Source organism: Anser cygnoides, chromosome 23, assembly GCF_040182565.1.
Source record: "Anser cygnoides isolate HZ-2024a breed goose chromosome 23, Taihu_goose_T2T_genome, whole genome shotgun sequence".
Taxonomy (NCBI): Eukaryota; Metazoa; Chordata; class Aves; order Anseriformes; family Anatidae; genus Anser; species Anser cygnoides.
Genome location: NC_089895.1, coordinates 8253524 through 8267899, shown reverse-complemented (window position 1 = coordinate 8267899; position 14376 = coordinate 8253524). Strand labels below are relative to the sequence as shown.

The window sequence follows — 14376 nt, the reverse complement described above, 5'->3', positions numbered from 1 at the left end:
GGAGTTTCCCACAGGAGGTAAATACAAGCAGGGGGACGTACAGATACTGCAAAACCAATCTATACCTACAGGAAAATACATACAGCCACAGGGAACAGAATACCACAGACATAATAGTCAGTGGATGAAGCACAGAAAAGCAACAGCAGAGGAAATGGAAAAATATGTCCCTAAGTACCTGATGGTGACATTATGAAAAGGACAGTAATAATTAGTTTTGTTATAATGTTGATGTTGCAGAACCCCAGTAAGGATTGTGGGGCTTTCGAATTGATGACTTTGTAAACAGGAGTGTGAATTACAGGAAACCAATCTGAATTAAAATCATCAGCCTCGAGAGAAATTATAACAGACTGCAGAGCAGTAAGCAAGTGGCCGGCAAGATGAACCAGAGAACGAGCCGAGAGCTTTGAGCGTGACCCAGGAGCGCGCAGCGGCGAGCAGCACTGCCGCACAAGCTCCCTCCTGCAGCACAGAGGTGCAGCACAGCTGGGACACCAGCTCATCAGTCATTGTCCATTAGTCAAATAATTAAACCCTACAGCGCAGCTTACTTTACTGATTGTATCCACAATTGTCTGGAACAAATAGGCAGTTGGCAATTTGGAAGCAACATGTCTAAAATAAGGAATGTTGCCTATGAGCTTTAAAACAAATTCACGTGGAGAATTCACCTTGGGAGTCGGGGCAAGTGCAGGACGTGGCATGGGATGGGGCCAGCCCCGACACGAGTCGCTCCTGCAAGCATTCGCACACGCCCCTTCAGCAGTCACCGCGCTCCCGTCAGCAATGGCACGTGGCTACGGGGGTCCGTGGGACACGCGCCACGTACGGACTGGATTTACCTGGAAGCTCGGGACCCACACACCTCTCCTGCCAGCTGGCATCCCTCCATGGCAGAGCTGAGGCAGCAAGGCTCAGCTGCCGCCCTGTCCAAAAACAGTGAAATCTGGAGCTTCTACGTGCTCATGGCTATTCCCTACACCACCTCAGGGAGTGTAAAATGAATGGATTTGGACATCTAGACACAAAGAAAAAATGTATTTGGTTTGTGTAATATCATTGTCAATGATACCTGCTGATATGGCATCACAGGAACATCAGGCTACTACCACAGAGGGAAGGTCAGTCTCTGCTCTGTAAAATTAAACCAACAACAGCACAAAAGTGGCAGGAACGAGCAAGTACAGGTGGAATAAAACATTCAGACTACGCTTATTTTTTCTGATCAACCTCTGTCTCCATGATTTGCTATCAGATCAGGCCACATTTGACGTTGCTTTCCTCCTTGTTTGACCTTGCTCTCTTGCAGTCCCCGGGAGCCTTCCCCAGCTGCCATGGAGGTAAAAGTGGCCAAAATGCCCCATTCCAGATTCTCTGCTGTCGTTATCTCATGGGCGCTAAACTTCAGTGTTTTGTACCAGAGACACAGGGCACCAAGGGCATTTCAAAAACAGCAAGAACCATCACGGTGCAGTCAGCCCATCACGCACATGCCTCAGGCAAGGAACAGAAGCCCTACACGTCCTCTTCCACAATTGTCTTTTCATACATCTAATCCCACTCATGACATTAAAAGACTGGAAAATCTTTCCATTTAAATGCAAAACAGATGCAACATGTTAATACGCTTAAATGAAGTGATGCAAAAGCACCGACTCCATAGGTAAGCACAGTAGGTGACCCTTACTTGTTTTAGCTCTCCACATTCCCATTAAACATTTGTAAACCACTTCTATGGATCTTTAGCCCACGTTGGTGGTTCTTTCCCTCAGAACTCTGAGCTCCTGCAGAGCACACTTTGGTGGCAGGTTTGCAGGATCCTTGTACTTTTGTACAGAACAAAGCAGGAACCCACAGAAGAAACACACACAGTGTTTTCATCTGCATGGATGGACCGGGAGTGGCAGAGACCTTGCCACCAACTATTAAGCTCTTCATAAAACATTCATCTCCCCAGCAGGAGGAACAGGACGTACCTGAAGTCCTGGAGAAATCCCACAAGCAAAGAGAAAGGGAAAAGGAGACATCTTAATGAAATGAGAGCTGCAAACAGCAAAAAGAGATAGAGGATAGAAGATACCCATTCAGAATATACTTATGAGCTTCCACCTCTCTCCATATTGAGGACACTTTGGAAATGCCTCCTTGCCCTCTCTTCTGGCTGTACAAAAAGGGCAGGTTTGGTCATGTCCTCAGAATCGCTCCAGATACTCGTGGACCTCACTGAGGGCTCAGCTCAGATGTTTAACGTTGAAGCCAATGTGACCCAGTGAGTCTCCCTGAAGGCGAATCTACATGCGGCACCTAAAATCTGCTTCACCCCTCCACTACCTGCGATGACTGAGTGTTGTCACAGTCTCCCACAATGAACAATAAAGGTTGATGCTGCGTATCCATTTCTCCACACGCAGCAATAATATACCTAAAGGTAGTCTCAGTTTTAATGATATTCACAGGTCTCAGCCTCATCATGGATCATCTTAGTGCTCCTGGCATCCTTTTTGGCTTCAGTGCCAAGAACAGTGACTCAAATGCCTACTGGGCAAAAGATTTCACCTTTCCTGTTGCATCTCTGGCAACAGCGGCGAAAAACATCCCACAATTGCACCAGATCATATCAACTATAAAAATACGTTGTTCAAAAACCTCAAAGAGAAGAGGAAGAAAACAACCAGAAGCTAAAGCTAGTGCCTCACAACCAGAAAAAAAGAAAGCCTCTTGCTGTTCAGGTACAGTAGGATCGGAAGTAAGAACTCCTAGCTCAAGGGACAGGACCTTCTGGGAGGAAAAAAAGGAATAATTACACAATTCTGCAAATATCCACCAAGACCATAACCTCTTTAGAAGAATCCGCTAAGGACATCAAAAGCATAGCAGCATGCATATGAACAGCATGTGTATCTGTCTAACACACCAGCTACCAGGTTAGCAAATTATTCTTTGTTCCACATGAAGATAAAAGCCTACTCATTACCTACAAGCACTCTCATTCAGCACAAAAATCAGCCTCTGTAGTCAGCTCCTCATCTTCTGACAAACACAGTTTGTTACACAAATCAATTTGTATTCTTCAAGTGTGAATAGCAGGTCCTCCATTATGCACAGCTCCCCTCAATCAAGTTCTCTGGCTGTTCTTCACATACATAGTGCTGAAAAATCCTGCTCCCAATTCACGATTTTTTAGCATGCACTTACTAAATATGCCAGAGTGCAATTTAAATCATGGTGTATTTATGATTAATATTATGCTATTAATGTTGTCCCTATCTGAAAGGGAAGTATCCACATTCTCGACATACTGCATGCCTTTCCGTTGCACCTTGGGTGTCTGTCCTGATCTCTGCTGACTAAACTCGGGAGGCTATGGATAGCCAAGGCACTTGGCTTCAGTCCAGCATTTAAATTTCAGTGCCAGGTTTCCTGGAGGAAAAAATATTTGTCCATAAATAACCCAATATATAGTTTATTTTTAATCAGCTGGTATTCGCAGGCCATTAAGATGCAACAAGCAGTCTCAGACACTTTCTGTATGTTGTTTTTGATGCAGAGAATGTATTGGAAAAGTGAGAGAATATCATTAAAGGTTAATTACAAGCAACTTAAAGGTTATTTTTGCATATCTCACCTCCTGGACAAAGGATGCTTCTTCATTACCATACCAGAATATAAATTAAGTTGTAAACCATTTAAAATGTGACATAGATTTTGTTACTTTTTAAAAACAGTACAAATATCAGCTTCCTTGGCCCTTCTGCAGCCTTTACACATTACATAGACAAGGGTATCTCCAAAGTAGTACCATAATGGCAATTAAACCCTCCCTACTTCTTGATACCCTTCAACCTTGAAGCACAAAGTACATAAAAGTATCAGACAGTCTGGTTCTGGCCACTAGCAGCACAAGACAATGCATCTTTTACTGCATTTTTAATCTTTCTTTCACTCTGAGCGGGACAAAAGCAGCTACTATCTCATTCAGCTCATAGTCCATTAAGCCCAGATCTCACAATCCAACAGGAGAACTCACTCGTACCGAGCAGCCTTTGAAACCCTGAACAACCTCCTGCTCCCCATCATATTTGATCTGGAAATAATCAGGGCCTGGACAAATTCCAAATGCCAGTTTTGTCCCAAAAGTAACGCTACATGTTTTTGTGGACCTTATCTATCGATGGGAAAAGCTTACCAAGCCTGGCTAAAGAAAGACAGTAGTTTGCTGAATAATTTAATCACTATATTATCAGATAATTGCTTTTTCTGATGATTCTACATTTTTTAGGGTTCTCTGTCTCCACAGCAGGAGGAGCAATGCCGCAGAACTCCCTCCTGATCCCCACGTGAAGAGGAGCAGCGGGGAGGGGAGGAGATGCCCCTGCGCAGGGACGGGCAGGCCCAGGGCACCACTGCAGAGCAAGCAGCTTTGAAATGTGGCGGAGTAGGAGCCTGACCACTGCAGAGAGATAAGAGGTGGAAGGAGGCCACCTCCAGCATCCACAACAATTGAATCCTGTCCTTGGAGCGTACATGAATCTCTCACCTTACTTCTAAGTCTGCCAGCACTGTCCTTCAGTGATGCCACTCTCCTGCGTTGCTGGTTAAAATTAAGCGTAACAAGCTCTCCAGTAGCACCAGCTTTAACCTGCTGTCCTGGCTGAATAATTTCATGTGAATGAAATACTTGAAGACAATGAACAGATCTGGGCCAGGCATCCTGACGGTACCAACAATTCTGCTATTAGGTCATTTTAAAACAAAAGGAATGGGCTGTTGAAAGAATTAATTATTGGCTTCTCAACTCCCTGGGACCACAGGGGCTAAAAACCTGTATGAATCAATGCCTAGTAAAACCATCCCCATATGGGTTATCCTCTTCGGGGAGGAAAAAAGAAAAAAAGAGTAGGAAATACTGAGAGCATTATGAGTTGAGAGTCATGAAATCTTTAAAGTGTAAAAAGCGATGTGCCATATTTAGCAGGGATTATGTCAAGCAGCATCCCAAGCTAGAAAAAGCTGACAGCTCACACATTTCCTTTGATGGAGGAAAAATAGGTCATATGAGACCCCAAACACGTAAACAGAATTTCCAACAACATAAGCTGAAAACCCAGAATTTCAGCATCATGCATGGGTATGGTTGCTAGTTCTATGTACGAGCTGCATGAGAAAGTGAGGACCCTTAAAGCATGCCTTAGACATCTAAAATGAGCTCTTGAATATTTTTATTTGCGCTCACCAGAACCGGAGATCAACGGATCCTCTGGAATCGATCACAAATTCTGTGCTGTTCTTTTCACGGCCTCCAGCTAACACGTGCTTCACCTTGCTGCGCAGCCTTAAGCCTCATGAGCCACCTTTCGTTTCAGAAGTCCCAAAACAACCCGGCGGCAGCAGGTTCTCAAGGTTTCTCAAGCATAATGTTGCAGAAACCCAGTTCTGCAGCAAAAAAATGCCAGCATGGCACTTCTTCAGGTCTGAGCAGAAATGAAAATCTTGAAAACTACTTTTGGAGCTTCTTACTAACTGCATCAAGTTTCAATATCAGGAAATTCCAGGGCTTTTCTTCAACAGCTCAACCAAGAGCTATCAAAAATAGATACTAAATTGCTACAAATGCTACTGTCTCTTATTACCGAGTTGAAATACCAGGGAGAATTGTAGCTACACTCTTGATGTGAACTAGCAGCCAACTAGGTTGAGTTTAAAAGGCTAATTCCCTCATGCATCTGTGCAGTCCCGGACCTCATGCCTCCTTCAAAATGCTGCAGTTGCAGCCAGTGAAAGCAACCAAGCTGAGAACTATGCAGTTAATACCTGGGAGGAACAGTGGCAGCTATTTTGTGTAAGGGGTTGTGGATCCCATATATTTTAAATATTTCTTGAGTTTTGAGATTTTTATAATAAACATACATCAAAAAATATATACAAAACATGCTCCCCCCCTTTATAAATAACTGAGTAATTTCACTGAGAAAACTACAACAAATACCCAATACAGCACAATGGCTTCCGCACAAAGCACACTGGAGAGCTGGCTTGCAAGGTAATGACCTAACAGTAAATTAATTCTAAAGCACAATTGTTTTCAATCTTCATTTAAAACCAACCTTAGTTAATCTCACTTTAATGACATAGGAAATGGAAATTCCCTTAATAAAATAAGTTATGAATATTTATTACCCTATTTTTTTACCTGAAAATTGAATAATTCAATTAACTTTATTATTAATTATTTAATACAAAATTAATATACTGCAAAATTCTAACTTATCTTTAGAAGCCCCTGGCAATTCCTGATTAAAATGGCTATTGCAGATATAATGTAGTTATGATATATGTATGTACATATATACGTATGTACATATATATATATAAAATAGATCATATAGTCCAACAGGACTCTCACTAAACCATGTTTAAACCCTGAACAACCTCCTGCTCCCCATAATACGCATGTGCACACAAACACGAAGCACAGCACTGGATATGGGCAAGCAGAGGAATACAGCCTCTGTCAATACATAGGGATATGACCAGGAAAACACAACCAGAAGCTGAAACATGGGTACGGTCTGGCAGCGAGAGCTAATGGGTTCGTAAACCACATTTCTCACCAAGTTGCCCAAGCTCCACAACTCCTCTGAGACTTTGGAAACACGTTATAAACTTTTTGTTGTTTTTAAGCCCAGTACCAAAGCCGTAGCTGAGGAGCTCCCAGAAGCAGCTCCCTGACCTGGAACAAGGACGAGCAAGGGACAGGGCGCGCTGCAGGACACGGGGCAGGGGGAGGCCCGGCAGCACCAGCGGACGCCCCGCGTGCTGCCCCTCAAGGGGAGCAGGGCTGATCCTGCCCCCAGCAACTCCCCTGCCGCAGGCCACCAGCTGCTTTGTGCCCACCCTTGCCCGAGTGCCACGAGGATCCGGCGCGGCAGCAAGCCTCTGCTGCTGCCGTACTGCACGCCGGGCGGCTCTCCGGGGCAATGGCTGCATTGCTTTTCGCTTGTACATCCCTTCAGGCGTTCTTGCTGAAGCAGTTATTTTATTACATTATCCTGCCATGCTCCCTCTAAATCTCATTGTGGATGGGTCCCCTCCGCTTCAGCCTAGGTACAAGCCCATATTTAACATAAAAAATTGGATTTCAAAGGAAATTTCAAAACTCCGTGGCCAGCAAAAATCACTAAAAATAATAGAGGAAAATAATTATTGTTTTGAGTGCATTTCAGTCAGCAAAAGTGATTTCTAACCAGTCTAATGTAATCTGCATCTCCTGTTTTAGTGACCAGCGTCAGCTAAAGCTGAGGTGACTAAGTGGCAGAGCAGTCCTTTCCCAAGACACTACAGGAGTGACAAAAGAAAGTTGGGTTCCTTATTTTTCTGGGTCTTGCTCTGCTTGGAATGTCACTGGGACCTGAGCTGGGCGCAGCTTCCCTGAAGTCGTGGCTTTCCACAGAGCATGGGAGTTATCATCTGCAACTTCCCATAAAATCAGAAATACCAGACCTTTCCTCCCTGACCTCGTCCTTTGCCCAGCACACAACCACCTTGCACAGTACAGGCCTCCCGCTCTCCAGCCTAGAGCGCCTGTAAAGGCAGGAGCGGGATTTCGGTCCTTCATGAGCTCAGGCTTGGGGCCACCTCTCGGTGTCACCTAAACTGGTGCCCAGTGCTGTTTCCACTCTCCCTCTGCCCTTTCCCCTTCAATGCCAGCTTCTTCCGGGGCTTATTCTGCAGCCGCAACGAGCTCTTTCCCACGCATTTTCCCTTGGGCTCAAATCATAGCACACATCTTGTCTGGTTTTCATCTTGTTTGTGTTTCCTCCAAAAACAAAGGCGCTGCTCCTACTCCAGTCCCACACGTTTTATCCTCCTTCAGCACCAGCATGTTCTCATGGAGTCATCCCCTGAGAAGGATTCCAAGCGGTAACACGGGGCTCAAGCGCACCTCTGAACCCACACGTGCCACGGAGTTTTGCTCAGCGCCTCGCTGCTCCAACCAGCTCCGTGACCTTGAGGTGTTGGCAGATGACAGCACAGCCCTCGCCCCTCTCAGCAAACAAAGAGCGCTAATGGGTGAGACGAACCCTTCCCATTCCTAGCCAGATGCTGCAAAAGGAGCTCAGCCTTTTTTGTTGCTGTTGTGATGAACTGGATCCTGACAACTTTGTGATTTATTAGGTCAGAATTTATCAGTAGGAAACGCTGTACAGCCTACTGTCCTTGTCTATTAAATGAAAAGCAATGCTTGTTTTCCTTAAGCCAGGAGAGAGAAATTAAAATGCTAAAAATAACCCAGTAGGTAGCAGAAGTACGACTAAATTACCACAAATAGATACTGACAGTATATGCAAATTGCTATTGATTTGTATGAGTATACTGCAACTGAACTTTTTTTAGTTCTAGAAATATTAATCATTGCCAAGTCTCACTGCCTAAAAATGGCATTTGGTTTCTTTCAGGGCTGAAAATCCGCATCTGGGAATTTCCCCAGCCACTTCACATATTAGTACAAATGATAGCTTATCGCAGTGTCAGCTTCTTGAAACACTTCCCGAGAAACATTTATCTTCCAGGCTTTGCAAGCAGCACAGCAGAAGTTTTTCGCTTACCCTCTGCCTGCCGACATCCAAGTCCGCTCCCACCCCCAACGAGGCAGCAAAGCAGGCGGCAGGACGCACGGAAATGCACCCCAGCAAGTGACTGAACGTTTCAGTTTTCCAAAAATCTGTTTTGGCCTTGTTTTAAGCACATATTTTACCTCCAGCTTTCTCTATTACAGTCACATTTCAGCAATATGTGCTGGACCCCACCAGATGACCGCTAAAATGTTGTATTTTAATGGTATCGCTGGACCCACTGTTACCCACGCACCCATGCCCACCCGAGCACCACCCGCTTGATGGCAATGGTCCCAGCAGAGATCTGGAGGTACCTAACGGGGTCTGGACACACCGCACATCCCAGGGCATGGCCAAACCGCAAACAACGCGCCTCAGCTCCTGCTATGGGGTACAACACGGCTGATCCAGAGATGGGTCACGCAGTACAAATTCTAAATGCAGTGCTGGAAGAGGCAAGTGCAGGAATCGGGACAATAATAACCATCAGTTGGAGGAAAAAATACGACTTCACTCTTAATATCTGATAACCGAATACTCAATACTATATGAAACTTATTTTTCAGAGCACTAGAAGCTCACCATTTCTGAGCATTGTGTATAAGGCTGAAACACCCAAACGCCATTCCCAGCTGAAATACTAACCTTGCAGCTTATGGCCATTGCTAAATCTTTAGTTGTCTGTGCCTTACTTGTGAAATACAGGCGAAAATACATTAGATAGTACAAATATTTTTAAAATACTCTAAAATGTAAAACAAACTTCTAAACTATAGGAGATACTTGGAAGTAAATAAGCAAGGTATCTTCATGTATCAGAACTTCCTAGACTAAGAGAGTCAGCTTTGTCATTGAAATTCCAATGAAAATAATGATTAAATTTTACTTGATATATAAATATCAATCTACTTATTTATTTATTTATTTTAATGATTTGCATTTAAACTTGGAAATGGCAGAAATTTCAGTATAGCTGCATTAGCAAAAAAGCTCCACCAATTCACACTGATGACTGGAATACCCATTGCAGATCATCTGGCAAATTATCAAGTAACCAAACACCATTACAAGGAAACATCAAGGTCGATGTGTTGTGAGAGATACTGTTAATTTATGTTGATAAAATGGAGAGCTCGAAAGACAGTTTTAATAATATTTCAGTATACTTATTAGCATATTTTATCAACTAGAGTCATTCAGCAAGAAGTTTCATAAAAAAGCAGTATTAAAGACCGTTAAAGTTTTCTTGTAGCTCCCTTAATGTCAACATAATGGCATTATAAGAAGGGTCCTCCTCCATCCATGACCAAAACAGTATCTGACTGGTACTGCATTTGAAACACTGAAGCTTCCCTGTGAGAAAGATCAAGACATTCAGCAATTGCAGGCATGCAGGTGTGGCTCAAAACGAACTCTTCCCTCTTTTACCACCCTATGTATTAATTCAGTAATCAGAAATTTCAAAACTTGCTGCCTGGCAGGTCCCACCACACTGAACCAGCCCAGTGAGGGCTCCTTTACTGGATCACAATGAAACCCTACCCTATTCAACGTCCACATATCTTGTTCTGCAATATCCTAATTCTAGGATATGCAACCAAGCATGAGATTGCAATTATCCACATTTACAAGAATCCTAAATAATATCAGGTTATACTCTTAAAACAAAGGTTGAAAGATATTTTTTTAAATGGGCAGCCATCCAACAGACAAGTACATTTTTTTGTGCACTGAACGGTAACTTGGCAACTTTCATCTCTTTTTCCACCTAAAATAACTGCTCCTGGCCAAGAAAGTCCTATAGCACATCCCCAAAGCACGTGCCTGCCCAGTGCTCTCCTGTGCACACAGCAGTGCAGGCAGCAACCTGGTCCTGAAGTGTAAAGTCCAACAGTTCTCTTAGAGTCAGCTACAGCAATTCATCTAATACTTATTCCTCAAATCATACTATATATCATTGTATTAAGAAACTCTATAAGTGTCAGTGGTGCAATTCATTTTTATTAATTTTCTGAAATGAAATTAGCAGCACCCACAGCAGCAAACAAGAACAGAGAATGTTCCAGTTCAGCGCAGGATCGATGTCATTAATTCTTTAATACCAAGAGCCCTGATTGTATGAACTCAGCATTTAAGTACTCCAATTAATTATAATAATAAAAGAAAATTTTAAAAAATCAAAACTAACTGAACAATTTCAGAAGGTCCTTGCGCAGCCATCACAACTTTCCTTCTCCTGGGACGTTACTTCTTTCAAGTGTAAACATGCAGGAGGAAGGTATTGTAATATTAATAGGAGAACTATTTTCATGCATTGCCTTTAGCAAACCAAACTCTTAAAGTCATAAAACACTACTACAAACACATTTATAATCTCTTATCTTTAGTGATGCCATGTGTATCCCAACTATTTAATATGCTTTCTGACCACTTAATAGGCTTGTCTGGCAAAGGTTCAGCAAGAATTATTTTGTGTTATTTCTGCAACTTGGATTACCAACCAGGCCAGAAAATAACCTTTTCTAATATTATCATATTACCTGTTATACTGCAGCCAAGAAGTGGAGTGAAACCAAGCATTTACACACTCCAAAGACAAAAAGAAAATGAGACCCACTGCTGTCATCAGCAGGAAAGATCCATTTACAGGTCTACCACTACAGCAGCTTTGGGTCTTGGAGAACCATTTCAGAAGACAAAATGTTTCAAATTTCTTTCCTTCCAGGTGTTACAGACACATTTTGACAATGATAAGCAAAAGCATTACTTAACAAGACAAGAAAAAAACACAGAAAAAAAATGGAAAAAATAATGAATCCTATTTAATTTGGTGATAAGGGAGCACGAGCAGTAGTCTGCTATTCTAGACCCAGGCATGGCTGAACTGCAAAGCTTAATTTGTGCAAAGCTCCTCAGAGTCAGGCGTGGAAATGCACCATGCATCTCCTTCAGCTGCACAACACAGACGTTCCACATGCAGGGGCCACCCAAGCTAAACTGCTCCTGCCAATAAACCTGCCATTTTCAACAAGAAAGAGGTGGATTTGGAATACGGAGAAAAGAAAGGGAAAAAAAAAAAGAAAAAAAAAGCAACAATGGAAAGCAAGCAACATTTTTTCTGTTACTGACATGCACTGAAACTTCGTGAGTCTTAACACAGCAGAAATGCCAGGAAAACATCTGTAGTCTAAACTTAATGTATCAGTCCCCAAGGGGCTGGAGAAGTTAAACATTTATGGCAGTGAGAAGACTACATGACATTTACTGAATAATAAAGTGCAAACATGTCTGTTAATTTGGCTTTTTGGGATCTCCTCACCATCAAACACTTAACCCCAACAAGAAAAACACCAAAAATGCAAACAATCCCAGAGAATGCATTTTAAACAGGCAAAGCACAAGGGAAGGCTTTGTGCTTTTTTATTTATTTAAAGTTCGAGGCTGCAGGGAGTATTGTCAAGATAAATAGCCTACAACCTCACTCAGAGTCTTTTAAATCTGTTCATCTGAGGGGATACAATTAAATGTTGAACAATCAGGTTAAAACTTTAACCTGTCAAGATTGCAGCTGTTCTATTTTTAATCAATCTGATTTCATTCAATAAAATGCTCATTAAGTCAATTAATGAGACTTTGGTGTCACAAGCCATCAAGCATGACTGGGAGTTTTTACTTTGTGGCCAATGAATTGATTAGCAAGTCAAGTAATCAGTGGAAATAAGTCAATGTACATTTTCACAGGCTGAATTATTAGCAATGTTACCTTGTTTTAGGGGAAGTTGTTAGCCATTCTTCATGCTTTTCAAATGTTATTAAATAAGCTGCAATTTCCTGAAAAAGAAATGTAGAAAAAAAAAAGTTATTTGCATGGCTGTTTTGGAAACTTTATTTATTTATTTTTAAAACACAGAATCCTTCTAAATATCTTCACCTCCAGCAAGGAACCACCATCTCCACAAGCCCAGTTATAGGTCTGCAACTTAACTTAGTTTTTGAAGACTTATTTGTAAGTTTCCCTATACTTTTGCATTAAAAGTTTCTGCAACTTACAGCAAGGACAAGGTATTTCCTTCTGTGAACCAGCATCATGAAAGAATGAATGTTGTAGAACAATTTTATGACTAAACGCACAACTATTTCCTTTTTCCCACTTTGGATCAGTTGCACCACCCTAAAAATGCAGACCCAGACCAGAGGCTGAGGCTACAGTGGTTTGCCTTGTCAATTTGCGTATCTACACCACCAAACCCAATCTTAAATACTAACAAAAGATACAAATGAGGAAAATCAACATTTTCTAACACAGGCAGGACTCGGGTACCGCCAGAACTGGCCCACAGTGCTCCCGAGAGCCCGGCCTTGCATCAGGAGGCAAAGGGAAGACAGCGAAAACAGGGACACTTGGAGCTAAGCCAGATATTTATAAATAGAACAACATTACTGCAACTAGGATTACTGAGTTATTAATCATAGCCATAAAAAGCCAGTGGGTGCCACCAACCTAAGTCACTGCGGCTGCTCGCAGGAATGGCGCGGCCTGTTACCTCCCGACGCACCCGTTCGCCCACAGGAAGCCCGGGACGCTCTGGGCGGCCGCGTCCCGCCGGTGGTGGGGCTGCCAGGGCCCCAGCCAGGCCGCGCGGACCCCCGGCAGCCGCACCCAGCCGCCCACTGCCCCAAACCGCCCACCCGAGTGGCGCAAGCAGGAGCGGGCAGCAATCTCCTCACGCTGGCCAGGCTGCAGGAGCCCGTGACGGAGCCTTCTGCAAGGCCCGGCCTCCAGGCCTCACACGGCGCTGGTCCCAGCGTGGCGGCTGCCTCAGGCCCCTGGGCCGCTGGAAACGTGCAGTGGGCCGCAGCAAGGTGTGCTCGCCAACATGTAGCACCGCGATTGCTCCCGTCCAAAAACCGACTCCCAGCCAAGCACAGAGTTCCCCTCTCAGAGACCTGGAATAGCAACAGCTACACAGAAAGCCGGCAGAGCTGGCTTCACCGCTCAGCTGCCCCCGATCAGACTCAAAAAGCATTTGTCATTTAGTCACCAGAGCTCCTGTAATAGAAGCATCCACAGGCTGTGCAATCAGGAAGGTAGCATACATGCAAGAAATGGGTTTTCAACCATGAGGTTTTGTTTCTTTGTTGTTTTTGTTGTTGTTGTTTTGTTTTAAATAAGAGTTCTATATAAGGGTTTTATCTGTATAGTACCAAAGCTAAAAAAAATCCACAATGCTCTCCAACCAGCTGGCCCAAGCATCTGCTAGAGCCACAAAATGCAATTATATTACTCCCAAACGAGACGTAAAAATATCTTGTTTCCAATACTCTTGGTTTTAAGACTCATACTTAATGTCCTCCGGGTATTTCAGTGGTGCCAGATCTCCGTGTTATGTACTTTATTAGAGTTGTGTGAATGTCATATTAATGACTCCTAACCAACATGTTTACACTGCAAATAAATTCTCCCAGAATCCACCGCACTCATTTTACAAACAAGTACTGGTCTACATTTTTAAACAATTACTGTAGAAGCAGATTATCAGAGCAGCACCACTTCTGTGTGAATGAGAAGGAAGAACAGTAGCATAGCTCTGAAAACACCTCTTATTAATTTCTGACTAATTGCCATTTAAAATTCAATATCAAAATAACCCAGCACAACCCTCCCCCCTACAGCAAGATGCCGGTGGCTGGCACAACACCCGCACTCACGATGTCCCCCGAGTGCGTGCCAAACACTGCATTTTTGCAGGAGCTGTAA

At 43.3% G+C, this 14376-nt stretch overlaps 1 protein-coding gene across 7 annotated transcripts in view; it reads right to left on the bottom strand.

Annotated features, from left to right (window-relative positions):
- CAMTA1 (calmodulin binding transcription activator 1) overlaps nucleotides 1-14376 on the bottom strand; it is a 376339-nt gene that overhangs the window by 260845 nt on the left and 101118 nt on the right. For all 7 annotated transcript variants that reach the window (XM_066982026.1, XM_066982030.1, XM_066982029.1 and 4 more), the window contains one exon: nucleotides 12382-12449. In XM_066982026.1, coding sequence (XP_066838127.1) covers nucleotides 12382-12449 — 68 coding nt within the window. The remainder of the gene's footprint in view (nucleotides 1-12381; nucleotides 12450-14376) is intronic.